The sequence below is a fragment of the Sinohyriopsis cumingii genome, chromosome 11 (assembly GCF_028554795.1).
Source record: "Sinohyriopsis cumingii isolate HCF-2022 chromosome 11, ASM2855479v2, whole genome shotgun sequence".
NCBI classification, from domain to species: Eukaryota; Metazoa; Mollusca; class Bivalvia; order Unionida; family Unionidae; genus Sinohyriopsis; species Sinohyriopsis cumingii.
The window spans coordinates 92,841,117-92,857,663 of record NC_142971.1 but is presented as its reverse complement, the minus strand read 5'-3'; the positions used below and the strand labels follow the sequence as shown (position 1 = coordinate 92,857,663).

At 40.6% G+C, this 16,547-nt stretch overlaps 1 protein-coding gene across 2 annotated transcripts in view; it reads right to left on the bottom strand.

Annotated features, from left to right (window-relative positions):
• LOC149789012 (uncharacterized) overlaps positions 1 to 16,547 on the bottom strand; it is a 49,588-nt gene that overhangs the window by 12,856 nt on the left and 20,185 nt on the right. For both annotated transcript variants that reach the window (XM_089975823.1, XM_089975824.1), the window contains one exon: positions 12,174 to 12,384. In XM_089975823.1, the coding sequence (XP_089831949.1) occupies positions 12,174 to 12,384 (211 nt within the window). The remainder of the gene's footprint in view (positions 1 to 12,173; positions 12,385 to 16,547) is intronic.

Here is a 16,547-nt window from a genome sequence, read left to right as displayed (position 1 = left end):
ACGAATCAATTTGACGGGAAGATGCGACTGAAGGGACGTTATGTTCACACTGTGTGAGACAGACGAAAAGGGTCTGAGATTTTTATAGATTTTTTTATGGGGAGTGAAATGAAGTCGAGGACGGAGACGTGTACAGGACAGGCCCTCCGTCTTGGCACCAGTGGTGAAACAAGTGGGTACGAAATCGCAAATCATTGGGGGTCGTAGGTTTCAAATCGACGAGTAAATAGGCGTGTGGCGTTTGAGTGGCATCGTCGTACGCCTGAGTCAGCCAAGGCGTTCCTAACTGTTTGGCTGTGACTTGCACTTGCGATTTATCTCGAGGGCTTTTAAACAAGACCACGTAATGCGCATTGAGACTGATGGTGCGATGGGCTTTACTTTGTTGAAACAAATTTTGGGTGATGTAAACGACACTGGCATTACGGTGATGCCCTTTGCGCGTGAACCACAGTTTAATTTCTTCTTCGTCTTCTCCTAACATGTCGTCAAAAATGAACAAATGGGTTTGACGGGAGTCAGAGACGATGCCGTCGTCTTCTTTAGGAATGCCTTCCACAAACACGATGGAATCGCCTTGACTTTCTCGCAAGAGGCTGTACGCCGATTGCCACTCTTTGTAACACCACACGATTCGTTGAGGTGGTCGATCGATCAAATGATGTTTATGTTCGATCAAACGTTTGACGAATTCGGTTTTGCCTGAACCGCTAGGTCCACCAATGAGCATGTTAAAGGGATGGCGAAGATACAAAGCCTCCTAACTGCCACGATCTAAGTGTTCGTCGATGACTTTGACAGTAGAGGAAGAGGGAGCAGAGACAGCAGAGGTAGCCATAGTGTGAGGAATGTCACTTGTGACACGAAAAACAAACAAGACAAGAGTTTATATCCTTTTTCAGAACACGTTTATTGAATGTTTTTTTCAAACATGAATACGAAAGACAAAAATACATAAAAGCCAAAGGCTTAAGTAGAAGAATAAAAGGCACATGATAACCATGAACGTGGAATAAAAACACGTGTCTGTACAACAACCACATGTTTTGGGTAAAGTTCTAACCAGTTCTATAGTAGGGGGTAAGGTCACACAAGTGTCCTCCCGAAAGGGTCTTTCAGGCCTGTCCACGACAGTCCTGTCCTGGGTGACGGGTTCTTCTGGCACCGTCACTAACACAGGTTGAAAAGTAACTTTTTTCCTTGAATAACTCTCGTGCATACTGGGCCACCTCTTGTGTCCAAGCCTCAAAACCCTGGTCTCGGTGATGTCCAACATTTGACTCTTAACCAATCTGGTTTCTTCTTCGTCAACGACATGGTAAGTTACTTCAATGAACAATGAACTATCGATCTTGCCTAGGGTTCCTTTTCATATACAGACCAATACCGACGTGACCGTACGGCAACGTAAAGTGATTGGGAAGTCTCACCCGCTTCTGGTACACGATTTGATAGACTTTTTCCAAGGGTCGACTGACGATGTGGTGAGTGGGTAAACGTACAATCTTGTTGGGTTGATAGGTGGTCACTTTAAAGTTTCCATCCTCTCCCGATTGCAAGGCTTCTTTCAATACCCCAAAGTTGACCACTCGACTGGTACGATGATTCAGAGTCAGTCCTTTCACTTTGCACGTCGTGTGCACTTCTCCTTGTCTGTCCCGGTATTCGTAGCCGTAATTTTTGGGGCCGCCACTGACGAAACTTAGAATCTTGTCGTCGGGATGCTCGTCTATCCAGGCTCCTAAACGGTCTCCTTCGATGTCAGGGTGATGTTGAATCGGGTGATGGATGTAAATGCAACTGTCCGTGTCAAAGTACAGGACGCGTTCCCCTAACAGTTCTAAAGCTTCGTACAATTTTAAGCGAGCATGGGCTGTCACGTAAGCCGCAATGATGACATTTCCAAAAGGGTCGTCTTGTACAAAGTCCAGATCTTCTTCGTAATTGACCAAGATCAAATCCTCTCGAATGACGTCCACGTGTTTCATGTATTTGGTTTTGTCGTGAATCATCTGGAAGTAGCGGGAAGGTTCTGTCAAATATTCCGTCTTGGGTAAACACGGTCGTTGTGCCATTTTACCCCACAAGCAATTTAACATCACTTTGGCAAACGATCGCCTGCCTTCGTTTTTCTCGATGTGGTCTAAAGAGATGCCTTCTTGTTCGTAGTATTTCTCTTTGAATTGTATTTGGTCTTCGGGAGTGTGACACCAGGAAGGATAGCCGCTGGCTTCTTGCTTCAGTTTCAAAAAGGCATCCACGTAGTCGGCGAAAATGCCTTTCTGAGTAGGGTCACCCTTGTGGTACTGTTGTGTCTTGGGAAAGTGGCAAATTTCGTACACTTCTAACAGTTGGTATCCCATGTCCAGAGCTTTGAACAATTCTACGCTGACCCAGGTTCCCGTCAAGGCCCGTTCTTCCTGGCTGTGATGACAAGGCTGATCTTGGTTGCACGTTTCGGCACAAGTACGGCACAAGGGAAACATCAGTTTGCCTTGACAATGGTGAGGTAAGACGGGATGGTACAGGTTCGTGGGAGGCAAAACTTTGCACTTGATCAAGCCTTCGTATTGTCGAATGTTTTTCAGGTCGATGTGTTCCGTGAACAATTGCGGGTGCCCTACAGGAAAGCGACAATATTTGCACACGTAGGGATACAGCGAACACACGTCCAAGTATTTGATTTCTTCTCCTTTCTCTTCGTCGGCTTGGTACAGCAAACAGGTGGCATTGGTCCTTCCTCCGTACAAACTATCCCTCGGGTTCAGGGGGTCCATGAACTGGTAACTTTCCACGAGGCGTTTAAACTCGGGATCGGTTTTCATACGGTGATCGTACTCGTGTTCCCACATTTCCACCACTTGGTATCCTTCCTGTTCTAACTTTAGGCGTCGCTGACAAGTGTCCTGGTACAGGTCTTCCATGGTCCGTTGTAAAAACTGATTTTTAGTGTCACGGTCAGGGTAGCAGACGGGACATCCGTGAAATAAGCAACCGTTAAACTCGTACACGATCTTGGGGTTTTCTAAGTCCCAGCCATCGACCGAATACGTTCCGATGGTCTTTTCGCCTCCTCCGTTGCGGGCATGCTGAATCCATTTATCTTCTTTGTCGCACAAGTAATGTAACCAACGTAGGGCTTTGACCGAGTATTGACGCTTGACATAGTGGGTCGTTTGAGGACTGATGACAGCCACGGTGTTTTCAGGCATGAATCGTTGGCGGTACACTAAGGAACACGCTTTGGCAATGGTGCAAGCTTCTTTCAAAGGATCGACCCCTCCGTGTTCCATGAACAGTTCTCGAAATTTTCCACAGCAACGTCGTAAAATGTCCACGTCGGAACGACAATACTTTAACATTTCTTCCTGAAAGTCGAAGGGGTCCGAGGCGTGAGCCTGGTACCAAGCGTAGAAAGCTTCTCGTTGTTCGGTACGCATGTTGTCGGGGTCGTAATAGTGAGCCTCAGGTAAATGGGGTAGAACGGCGTGTTGATTGGCTTCCGTATTGAAAAAGTGTGGAAAGTACCCTTTAGCCATTTCTGTCATTCCAAACGTTTTAGGCATTCGACTCAAAGGCATGGCCAAGTAACTCATCGAATCTTTAAACTGCACTTGTCCCACTTGCATGAAAATGATTTTGGCTCCGTTCAAAGTGACTTTAGGACGCTCGGTGCCTTGTTCCGTATAGTACCTCAAAAGAAACTGTCCATCGTATCCGGAGAAATTGTGAGCCATCACCGTGGCATGACGATGACAATCTCCGTAACGTTCGATGTCCTCTTGGCTCCACGTCTTGTCGATGGGGTCTAAGACCCATCGGGCAAAATCGGCTAACGTGTTCGGTCCCCGAAAGATTTTTTCACGCCCTCCAGGAATCTTGCTGCAGTGAGGGCAATGACTGAAGATAGGTTCTTGAATGCACTTCTCGCACCCTCGATGAGCCACGCAGAAATTAGGAATGTGAATGCCAGTCTCTTGCATGCATTCGAAATCGAAAAAGATGAAATTGCCTTTCTTCTTGTGACCGTCCTCTTTCTCTGGTGGGGGTTGGTATTTTTGCACGTAGCATTGGTGTTCCAAGTCCACGATGTGGTGACAAATGTGACATTTTTTCTTTCCTCGACATGCGTGTGCCTTGGTACTATTGGTTCGTATGTCTTGTCCACAGGTAGGGCACAATCTCAGGAGTTGACAAGCACATTTCTTCTGTGAACCTTGCATCTTCAAATGTTGTTGGTAACAGGTAGGGCTGACAAACGTGCGCAAACAAGTTGAACAAGGCACTGGTTCTTCGCTCAGACATGGTGGAGAGGCTAAACATCCTGGGCATTTCCATCCGCAATGTTTGTGTTGCTCTCGATTGTTATAACCATAGTCACATTTCTCACAATAATAACCGTATCGCAGGAATGCAGTGATACTGGTAATGGTATCGAAATGGTCATCGTGATGATAAAGGTGAATGTATCTTCCGTCCTTAAAGTCTTGGCCTCGAAACAACAGAGACCCACGCACTTCTTGAGGGTGCACTTTCAAGGTGTATCGTGGAGCTAGGGCATCTTGCAATTTTTGCATCTCAGGAATGCCACAGGGTGTGTCTTTGGACAGACCAGCTTGTTGCAACAGGAGTTCTGCTTCGTTTCGTTGTTTGGCTCGGTCCGATTGTCAAATAGTTTTCCAGGCTCTTTTCCATTCTGCCGTGTCGTTCTTGTTGGCATAGGTTCGTCCCACCACGATGGCTCGAGCTAAACACATCTGGTCTTGAGGATTGTGAATTTGGACAAGGCTACGCTTAATGCTGCGAAGCTCGTTCACCAATAACATCTTTTTGCGTCCAGTCCCTTGAGGAGGAGAGACGTGGGCCATTTTCGGTGTGGCTTTACCATCGGTGATGTCAAACTGATCATTAGATTGTTGTACGTGTTGAATCTTGTCCATGACTTTGGAAGGGGTTAGTTCTGCGGGTCTGCTAAACTCGATCCAAACAGGGGATTTCAAACCGTCGTGATCTATGGATAGTGTCAAGCGATCGTCTTCTTTGGGTTGACATTGTCGCTTGAGTGCAGTGAGCAAAGAATCCCACATCTCGGTGATAAACCCTTCTGCTTTCTCCAAGGGTACGTCGGCCTTGAAATCTTCAAATTTCACCGTGTAGGTGTAAGCCGTGGTTCTAAATTTTCTGGAGGAGCGCTTTTCCGTCTCTCGAATGTGATAGTACTTTTCAGGGTTGACTAAGGGTGGTGAACTTGGTTTAGAGGGTTCAAATTCTGGTTCACTCATGTCCTCTTCAAAATCACTGGCATGAATTTGTGCCAAGATTTCAGCCCTGGTACGAGGCGATAGATCACGTTTCTGCCTCTTACTTTCTTCTTCTTTCTTCTCGAATGAATAGGATCGTTTCATCTTGAGTGCAAAACGTCAAATGACTCAAGTTTAAACACCATAGACTAATTTATAGTCATGGCAGACCAGCGTATATAAAAGAGTGTGTGTCTTGTCCTTTCACTATTCATTTCACTCTCAAGCCGAGCACAACGATGGAAGAGACTAACCAAATCGAACGTTTCGTCAGAGCTTTGCGAGGGGTCATTAGAAAATTCTCTTCAGACCAGCCTACGGACTACTCTCCTTCCTTTCGAGATAAAAGTCAGGATACTTGCTATATCTGTCAGAAGAAAGGGCATTGGTCTTCAGAGTGTCCAGACCGTCAAAAAAGAAAAAAAAACAGGGGCTAAAAAAGACAAAAGTCAAGATACCTGTTATTATTGTAAAGAAAAAGGACATTGGTCTCCAGATTGCCCAAAAAAGAAACAAGAGGAGTCAGAAGAAAAGAAGGATTCTTCAGAAGAAGAGAGGGATTCTTCGGAAGAAGACAGGGATTCTTCAGAGGAAGAAGAGGAAGAAAGAAGACAATTCTATTTACAAGAAGCAAAGAAACAGGAGAAGAAAAGAAGAAGGGAAGAAAATGAGGAAAAAACGGTGAAGAAATTCAAAAAACAGAGAGACTAAACAAGGAGAAAGAAGAAGTCAATGAACTTTTAATTAAAGTGTTCTGTGGTGAATTGTGAATTGGATTGTAACTATGGAGAAAAGAATACATGAATGATATAAGGTAAGTGTCTTTGAGTTTTGATTTTAAAATAAGAAGCTACACTCACGCACTCATACACAGACACGTACTATAAGGGTAAAATGGTTTGTATTTTTTTGTTGATTTTTGAGTTATTGGCAAATTGAAAGGCTATCTCTTTTCGAGAGAAGTGGATGGCCCTGAAAAGGGCCTTTTTATTTTGGTGTAGGGGTGAGTTTAACCAATCAACTTTAACTGCCTTAAGCCTTTGCTACGGCCGAGGCCTACTTCTGATGATTGGGTTGAAATCAATAAGGGTGGTACGATAGGCTTAGTCACAGGGTTGGCGTGTTTAGCTCGGGAAGGTCGTATTCTCTTCGGTCGTGATAAAGAAGTATGATACATTTGTTTCAGACTTCTTAACTCCGCTAAAATGTCCAACAGTACCGTAGCCGTTTGATTTTCACCCTCTTGTTTCTTTGCTGCTACTTCTTCTTGTTGTTGTCTTTTTCTTACCTCTTCTTGTTGCTGTTGCTGTTGCTGTAGGAGAAAAGCTTGTTCCGCTTCCTTTTGTCGTTGCATAAATTTCTCCAATTCTTCTTTCTGTCTCTGTCTAAAATTCTCCATTTGCGGTAATGAAGAAGGTAACGAAGGTTCCGGAACAAATTCTTGCGAGGTAAGAAAATCCACAAAATCCCAATGTACCTCTTCTGAAAGTAAGTCCGGGTTCCCTTGGGCAGTCTCCCCTGCTGGTGCACCCCAATGGATCGTTTTCTGAGTTTCCGTCATGTTGAATTACTGTCGCATAGATTGACTGCACACAAGCGCTAACGAATCTATATAGAGCACGTGACGTCACAGACTGCTCTCTTCGGATTGGATGCGAGCTGACTGAATTTTGTAACGCGTGTCCGGATTGGTGAATGAATTCAATCCGTTTCAATCCTTCCTGTACCTATAAATAAGCGCAGTTCACTGCACTGATTCACCTATTCTCGTCGCTTCAAGATGTGGACCACAGTTGAGTCATCCACCCTTGTGTCTTCCATGATGTTTAGGACGGACATGCTCATGTATGTCAGGTCCAAGTGGACTGTTGTTGATAGGACAGATACTAGTCAATGGATGAGGAGAGTTTACATAGAAAGACAAGGATGTCTCAAGAGGGTACTTGTGTATGGACCGGCAGTTAGAAGGAGTTTAAGAAGAAGAAGAAGAAGATGTGACAGATGCCATCTATGTTAATATTAATATTAACATAAACCCAAAGGCCCTTTTCAGGGCCAGCCATATTTCTCGAAAAGAGATAGCCTTTCCATTGCCTACCCCTTTTTTTAAATTTAAATTTAAATTTAAATTTAAAAAAAAAAAATAATCCCATATTCAATTCCCTTTGTCCCTAGACAAACCCAAACTCTATTCCCCCATGTTAAATTCCCCCTTGTACGTAGAGTGACCCAAGACTTTTTCCCATGTTCAATTCCCCTTGAGGCTAGAGTGTCCCACGATTTTTCTCCATGTTAAATTTCCATTGAGGCTAGAGTGTCCCAGGGGTCTCTGTAATGATAATTCCCATTGAGGCTCTAGTATCCCCATTCACTACTTATGTTTCTAAACATCCTAAAGAACATTAAATAATACTCGAAAAATATTCAAAACATTTCAGGACTGTTAGCTATCAAATAATGCTTAGGACTCGTACTAGCTTTAATAGAATTTACGAGAAATATACTGAATTTGCTTATCTTCAATTAAAGCGATAACAGTAATTTCAGTAACTACATATGGCATGACGTTACGCAACTGTCCTGAAATGAAACACAACGGCGCGGCGCAGAACGAAACTGTCGGATGTCTAAGAGACGATTGATGGACGATTAGACACGGAAAAACATTCAGGGATACTGCATGATAATGGATTAAAACGATCACAAATGGTATGCTACGCACAAACAAAATGTTGCAAAAGAGGTTACAATTGTTGCATATAAAGATGCTATTAGAAACACACAACCTTGAACAACATATTAACCTCTCATATGTTGTCAATCAGCTACTGTTAAAAGGAGAATTACTTCAAGTCTTGGAAATTATGCGCACCTTTTGTATCTGTTCAGGTCTGAGTGTTTGACATTTATGCGATCACTCCCATATAATATGTATAAATTCAAATTATATTCTAACTATAAAATAGTCTGTCATATTTCAAATTCATTTTATTTTGAAATACAGATTGTTTCTGAAAGAAGACAAAGCAAATAATTTCAGAAAATATATTACGCAAGTAGTAGATGTGGTTATCTCGGTTCATGTAACGGATCGATTCCTGTATATAAAATGCAGCTAGTAAAAATTTCCTCCCATATATAGCACGTACATCCTAGCAAACGCTTAGTAAGTAACCCAAGTAAAGCGTTAGTTACGTGGTATGTGTAAAACAAATTAGTCACATTCATAAAGAATAAGCAGAGGCTTAGAAAACGTTACGTCAAAGAGACATCGCTAATCCAATTGCAGTCAAATAAATAAACACAAACCCCTTATGTTGACGTTTCCGAAATAACAGCATCATCCTGCACGACGTATGGGAGGTGTGTGTGTGTGTGTGTGTGTGTGTGTGTGTGATTTTGATTTTTAACGTAGCTTCAACGATTTTTCAGTCATATCGCTACGATGTATGCAGTGTGTCAATTTATAGTGATGTCTAGCACTGGGGCTTCAAGCCGCAGACATGTAGCATGATGTCCCACACAGTCACATTATCCTGACACCAGGCCGACCAGTCCTAACCCTAATCTCTTTAATGCTGAGCGCCAAGCGAGGCAGCTGTTAGCACCACTTTTGTAAGTCTTTGGTATGACTCGGTCGGGGATCGATCCCACGACCTCCCGCATCCGAAGCGAACGCTCTAACCACTAGGCCACCGGAGAGGTCGACGTATGGGGGGGGGGAGGGTTTCTCCTAACTTGGTATTTTGTTAATACATATAGTAACCATGTACAAGAGGGGAACTGTTATTTTTCAGACCATCACTTAGGATACTGTGGAGTATGTCAAATAGAAGATAAAAGGTTCAAAATTTCAGTGATAGTTTACATGTTTTTAAGTTTTGTTTATGCCGTATTCATAAATAGGACAGTTTTTGTTTGTGCAAGAATAGAATACTTGACCTTGTAGCCACTATTTCATTCTCCAAGATATGCTTTTGCGGTGTGGTGGGGTTCTAAAATGATACAAGTCCAGATTATGGTATGTATAATAACAAGAGTCCCTTGAAGGGAGTTATGCTCTACTGTCCTAATAGAATTTCCATTGACATTTATAACTTCTTAGTTCAGATAAGATTTTCAAATTATCCATTGTGGTAGCCATATTGGATGTAAGCTCAGCAACACTTTTATTTAGAACAAACTAAGCACCATTAGAAGACTTTCTGTGAAAACCCATTACCAAACTGACCATCAATTCAGGAGAATTAGTGACAAGATTTTCATATGTTCATTGTGGCAGCCATATTGGATATCCGAAATGCAGCCTTTTAATTTAGGGCCACTTATTTGTCATAAGTAGGGATTTGGTGAAAACCTTATATCAATATGAGCAACAGTTCAGGAGCAGTTGCGACAAGAATGTCAAGATGGCCGCAACTGCGGGCATATTGGATGCCAGATCAGCATCATTTTCATTCAGAACCAACTATATACGATAAGAAACCCTAAGTTGAAAACTCCATGTTGATATGACTTTCCATCTAGAAGGATTAGTTACAAGAAGATTTCAGTTTGAAGTTACATCTGCACCATTTTCGTTAAGGACCAACTAAATATTATAATAAGTCTTTTTGTATTAAACAGTCTCGAAGCGACTTTTCACCTAGGAGGAATAGTTATAAGAAGACAAAAAAAGATTTTCAAGATGGCCGATATGGCGTCCACATTTGACGTCTCACCAGCGTAGTTTTTATTTCAGACCCAACAGATAAAATAAGACGTCTTCTGATGAAAACCCCATGTTCATAATACCATCCATTCAGCAGTAGTAGCAATAACAATTTTTTCGAGATGGCTGTTATGATATTGTATATAATATTGGCACCATTTTCATTTATGACCATCTAGAAATTAGTAAAAACTGCCTGCTTACACGACCCTCTATTCATATTTAATAGCGGTAACAAGATTTAGAAGTTGGCAGCTGTGGTGGCCATATTGGACACCAGGGTGGCACCATTTTGGTTTGGAACCTTAGAACCAGCTATACATTATAAGAAGAATTTCGGTAAAAGCTACATGTTGATATAACTTTTCGTTCAGAAGGAGTTACGACAAATAGTTGCAAGATGGCTGAAATGGTAGCCATGTAGTACGTCAGATCAGAACCTTTTTAATTTAAAACCAAGAAGACATGAGAAGTGTTTTAATACCTCGTGTTAGTATGAATATCCATTCAGGACCAACTAACCCATGGATTGAATGCGTGTAATGTTTTGTGGCAATCCCCTGAGTGGTTTGAGAGCAGCAACTCAAGTAGGATATGAGTACACTCAACTAATAAAATGAAGTTGTGACGGGATTATATACACTACAAACCATAAATAAATAAGTAAATACTTTCAAACTTGGGATTCTGTTTAGACTTATTAGGCACTTTGTGTTGTAATTTTATCACGTATGACGATGTCATTCAAAATTTAAAATAGCATGACTATATAGAATGGTTTTAACTAAAACTTAGGTACAAGTCATGACAACTATGGAATCCGAATTATATTGTTACTACGGTTTTCCTTGTATGCATAATGCTTTCATTGAGATAAATGTAATTTGTCACAGCATATGGCAAGAAAATAATTTGGTAATGCCTTAGAACAATTAGGGCAATTGGTTTCTTAGATGTATACAACAATACCTAGGGTAACTAATATTATTTTATATTTTTGGTGACTGGGCAGTACATTCATATCGCCGTAGGTCGCTCGTGACTAAATACCCATATAGTACAATGTGTACGGGTACTTTACCCCTGGTCGTGTACATTTTGTTCTGCATTTATAGTAGACATAATGTCTTATGCGACAAAGTGATTGCTTGGAACTTGCCAAGGAGTGTCAATACACTTACGTCTTTCCACAGCCATAGAGCTGGATGGATGGATGGGCTGGAAGAATCAGAATGGTGAGGCAGTGACCTGCAGTGTGGCAGCGAAGCAATTTCAACTGACAATGTATCTGTTACATGACGGGAACTGTTGAATAGGAATTCCAGATTCCTAAGAAGACCAATGAATAGCGGCAAGATTCCGAACCCTGAACAAGCGCAGTATATATTGTGGTGTATTTACAAGGACACATAGATGTGTGAATAAATCTTATTTTCCTCTGTATCATTTAGTTGTGCGAACCATATTTTTGTTTCATTGTATCATAGTGTTATGTGAACCAGTCGTATTTTTCTCTGTATCGCATGGTTGTGTGAACCACACTTATCTTTTGTATCATATGATTCTGTGAATCATACTCTTTTTCATTATATATATATATATATATATATATATATATATATATATATATATATATATATATATATATATATATATATATATGGATGTTTGAGCCATATTCATATTTTTATACATGAATTTGTTTTTATATAACATGTTTGGTATGGTAGTCTTATATCTTATGTCGTGGGTAGGTATGTGAGTCTACTTGCGTATGTGTTCTGGACATTTATTTTTTATTTCATAAGCTTTCATTCACTCACAATGTGTTGTGTTATCACTTAGTCCAATGGTCCATTCGGTTTCATTCCTGTTACATAAGCGTGTTTATCATATGAACACAAGAACCGTGTATGTATTCATGCATGTATGTACATGCATGTATGAATGTATGTCCAGTTGTTCATATATGTGTATGTGTCACATAGTAAATGAATTACGCCCGACAATCGTTAGTCTGACCCTGATATTCCTAAGTAAAGCAAATCATAACTTGTCATATTAGAAATGAAATATAATTTTGGATGCATATTATTCCCTCTGAATGTTTGGTTACAATTTCAGATCTGTTTTCGTGTATGTGTTGATTGTTTGCTACTTACAGTTTTCTCCGACGATACATCCAAAATACACCAAAAGCAACAGCTAGAATCACAATTATGACTAGAGCAATGACCAGACCAACTATTAAGCCAGTGTTGTCCTCATTCTTAGAGGCCTGATTTTTCTCAGCATCTGCTTGGGCAGTGGAGGTTGGAATCAACGTATTGGAGGTATTAGTACAAAACCACTGTAACCATTGTTTTCTTTCATCTTAAATGAAAAGAAAATATACAATTAGAATAAAAAGTAGATCATATTTTCTTACTATAGTTGGGACCTAATGCAGATAAATGTATGTTTAATAGATCTAACATCAATATTCTTATTATCAACAATGTATGTTGATCTATCCCGAATTATCTTGCTCCTGTGTGGATGATGTACACAGATCTTTATCGAAGCAATTTGCCTGAAGATCATACAATATTAATGCTGAATGTCTCTTTAAGTATAAAACTCAGATTAATTGTAAAAGCGCTTGGTATTCAAAGATCAGAACAAGCTTCAGAGATTAATATGTATAAAGAAACACTATTTTCTACGGGAAGTTCAAGCGTTAAGTAACAATGCTCGCCTCTCAGTGAAATTGTCCACTACAAGATGTCGCACAGTTCATCTATTCCATGACCCCAAAAAAGTTCCTGAGAATTAGCTGGACGGATTTTTTTGTCTATTGCTTATTATTTTCATTTCTTGCATTAGACCAAGCAGGCTGAGCAAAAGAGGAAATAACCAAAACAAAGACCGAATGTAAAATCATCCGGTACAAAATTCATTTATGGAGTTCATAACATCCGAATGAATATTTAAATATGAAACAGAGTTGAATGCGAATACATATCCAACTGAAAGGACATATATTATTTTACATCCCATTTGATTCAAAAGCAGAATTCAGTTTTAATGGATGCTAATAATGTAATTCTCCTCAAGTTGTGTTCACATGTATGACACTATATCTCGCGTCGTTTAATATTTTGCAAATACTTTCAGATTCCTGAAAAACTGGTGTGCCATTAATTTCATGACTTTGATATTTCATCTGGAGGGGTACTATAAGTTAAATTTACAAGCTATGCAAATGCCCACGATTTGGGAAGGTGAATTTTGTTTTCATTAAATATGTATTAACAGGTTAATGTATACGTCAATGTAGTCATGTAAGCGCCTTTGCTGAACCTAAATAAGATATTAATTGTTATAATAAACTTTAATACCAAATTATATTTTACCTAAGTCTGTTCATCAATGGCAGCTGAGTAATCTGCAAAATTAATTTTCATCACAAAACTTCCAAACAAAAAACACCGATCGCAATGGACTTGCATAATAGCACATTAGCACTAAATTGAGTCAAGAAAAGCGGACTCCATAACTCATATTTACCAGCACGTGTGGTACTTTAATACCATGCAAATCCACTCATGGCCAGATTTGCGATCTCGGAATCTGACACTGTTGAGTAGCCTAGTTAATGATTTTAGTATATGCAGGCGGCATTGATTCGGTCGATGATAATGTCACTAAAACCGACTTTGACGGTGGTGCTCATATTACTAATTGTCGTATTCGATCTCGATGCGACTGAACCGTCTGCGAGCCCAGTATTATTAACCGATTCACGGCGTCACTTTTAACTCCTTTAGCAATGGGAACAGAGCGTCATTATAAGACTGTGAGTGCTTTTGGTGCGGTCGCAAATAAGAAATTCAGGTGGTACTATTTTCTGATGTAAACATAAATTATTTGCGTGCAGTACAACAAACGGTTGGGATCGGATATTAGATCAACTATAATACACTCACGGCGATGTAAGTGCGATCTCAAATGTGCGTGAGTCCCCAGCAGTCTCAGGCTCAGATAAAGTCGCAATGAATTCTGGTTTTGTGGATGATGTCACTCAGATCACGCTCTGAGCTGTATTTTCAAGCATCTTTTGCATTGATACATATATTTCACGTAGCACAGTCTCTCGTTTCAAAACTTATCATCGGTGTCGTATACATCATGAATATATTCAACAAGTTCATGCATCAATGCACGATATGTGTATCTGTGCATACGATATCTGGTGAACAACCTCTGACAAATCGATGTGGCTTCATTAATGACTATAGGTTGATTCAAGAACTCTTCCAGAAGTGGTGTTATACCTCCACGTTTGAGTTTTGGCTCCATACAGATTAGATTAGTCCTTTTCGGGTTTTACTACCTGCTGGCTAAGACGTTTAGATTTGTCCTATCATTCTTTTAATTGATTGTTTTTCCACTCATTTTCTTCTTCCTCTGAACAAAATCGAGAGACATTTGTTTTCATTAGCCGCTTGATAACTGTTCTTGTGTAGGTACAGAAGATTATTCCTTTTCAATTTCTTCATCTTCTGTATATTCAGGAATTGGTCAAAGTGTTCGCAACCAAACATGTCTTGGCAATATTTGTGGTGGTCGTAGTATTTGTAAACATTCACCGTCTTCTTATTTGACTTCTGTAAATGCATTATAAGGTGGCACATAATGATCCTACCGAGTATCAGTACATTGTTTCTTACCAGTACATTGTTTCTTTCCAGTAAACTCCTTAAATACCATTTTTGGCCATTCAAGATTCCTGTATTTACCATGTGTCTTGGATGGCAGTTTTTTATCATGTAGTCTTTCCAGCTGGGATGTCAGCTAAGAGTGTCACTTATAGGAATTTCAAACATTGCCTGGCGAGCAATGTCGGTGAAATATTACGGTGATGTTGGCAATTTTGATTTTCAGTTGGATGACATGTGTGATATCCTAGCAAGTGACTCTCTAACGTCTTCATCAAGTTTACTAGTGCGTTTGGTGAGTATACCCTGGGCCTCTCAAAGTTCTTCACCGTCTTCTTTGACTTCCTCAATCGCTTCTAGAAATCACGCGAAAGTCTCTGCAGTTGCTCTTGTGGCTTTTATAGCCTATGTGCGTTTAGCTATCTTACGAACTGGAATTGGGGTTGTTTCTGATCCCATTATTGCTGCCACCTAATCAGCGGGCAAATGTTTGCTCAAATCCCGCTGTGAGATCTGTAATATATTTTTGGAATTTCTGCGGCCTACAATTACTTTTTTAATTAATATTTCCGGTACACGATCAGCATCACTTCGTTGCTTCCCATGCTTTTCTATGACATTGCTACCTGACAAGTGTATATCATTTGGGTATTGATTGTTAAATTGACGTATCCGTGTGAGACACATTCGTGTGAAACGCGTCCGCGTTCAAACATTCACGATACTTGAGTGGCCCACCAGTCAAACCAGTGGTGAGAACACTGTACAGGTTCAAAGTAATCCGTCCAGACATCTCACAAAATTCACCCCACGTGTGGTCGGCGGCACAACAATTCCACAAGATATTTCCAAGATCATCCTCATCAATGTCAAGAAATATCATCAACAAATTACAGTTGTCACGGAGCACTTTCGGCACATGGGCGTATCGTCGAGTCAAATATACAACGTCCGTGCGTTTGTGTCGACCTCGTGAAAAGATTTTTGCGGGATCGACTTGATTTTCAATCACACTGTCGTACACCACAAGATTGATTTCATTTGCATCCAACTTGTCAACTGTAGAGGCTTCTTCAGTGGTGGAAAAGAAATTAATGTAAGCTCTGCTACCCATGGACGACAACGTCGTTTGGTGCTGTTACCACTTCTCGAAGCTTTGTGAACATCTTTGGGCACATTATGAAACGGTTGAACATCAGTTGATGGCGCAATCACATACATCGAATCCCAGGTTAAACATCGTGAAACCATATTCAGCGTATTTACCGGATCCAGCATGGCCAATAATTTGTGCACAAGCTGAGTTTGCAAACACGGTTCCGTCATCATGCTTGGCCAGTTTAAGTGTTGTTTTTGCAAAGAAATTGATTTTTGAAAAGTCTTTGACTTTTCAAAAATAGTTAATTTTTACCAAAATCATCTGCGAATTTTCTTTTGAGTGAAGCTGGTGAATAATTGTCTGTCGTTATAATACAACCAAGTCTTCGTATTGTGTTAGATGTTGCGCAAATGCACATAACATAAATCCAAATAGAGTTCAAACACGTAATGGACGAGCGCAATGAATAGAATTTGTGTTCGATGTGGAACAAACATGTATACGTTTATTAAGAATGCTACACACGGTTTACCGGTCACCGAGAGCAGTGGCATCGTAGCTGCATTAACAAATTTACCAACGAGTAAATATCCAGGCGAAACGCATCTCCCTGGATTCAGCTGCTGTCGGCCTGGTACTCGAACCGGTGTTTTACCTCCATGGTTTTCGTATCCGTGGTCACTGTGGATGTTTATGATCGTTCACATTTGTTGTAGATCAATTGGCAAAGGATCGAT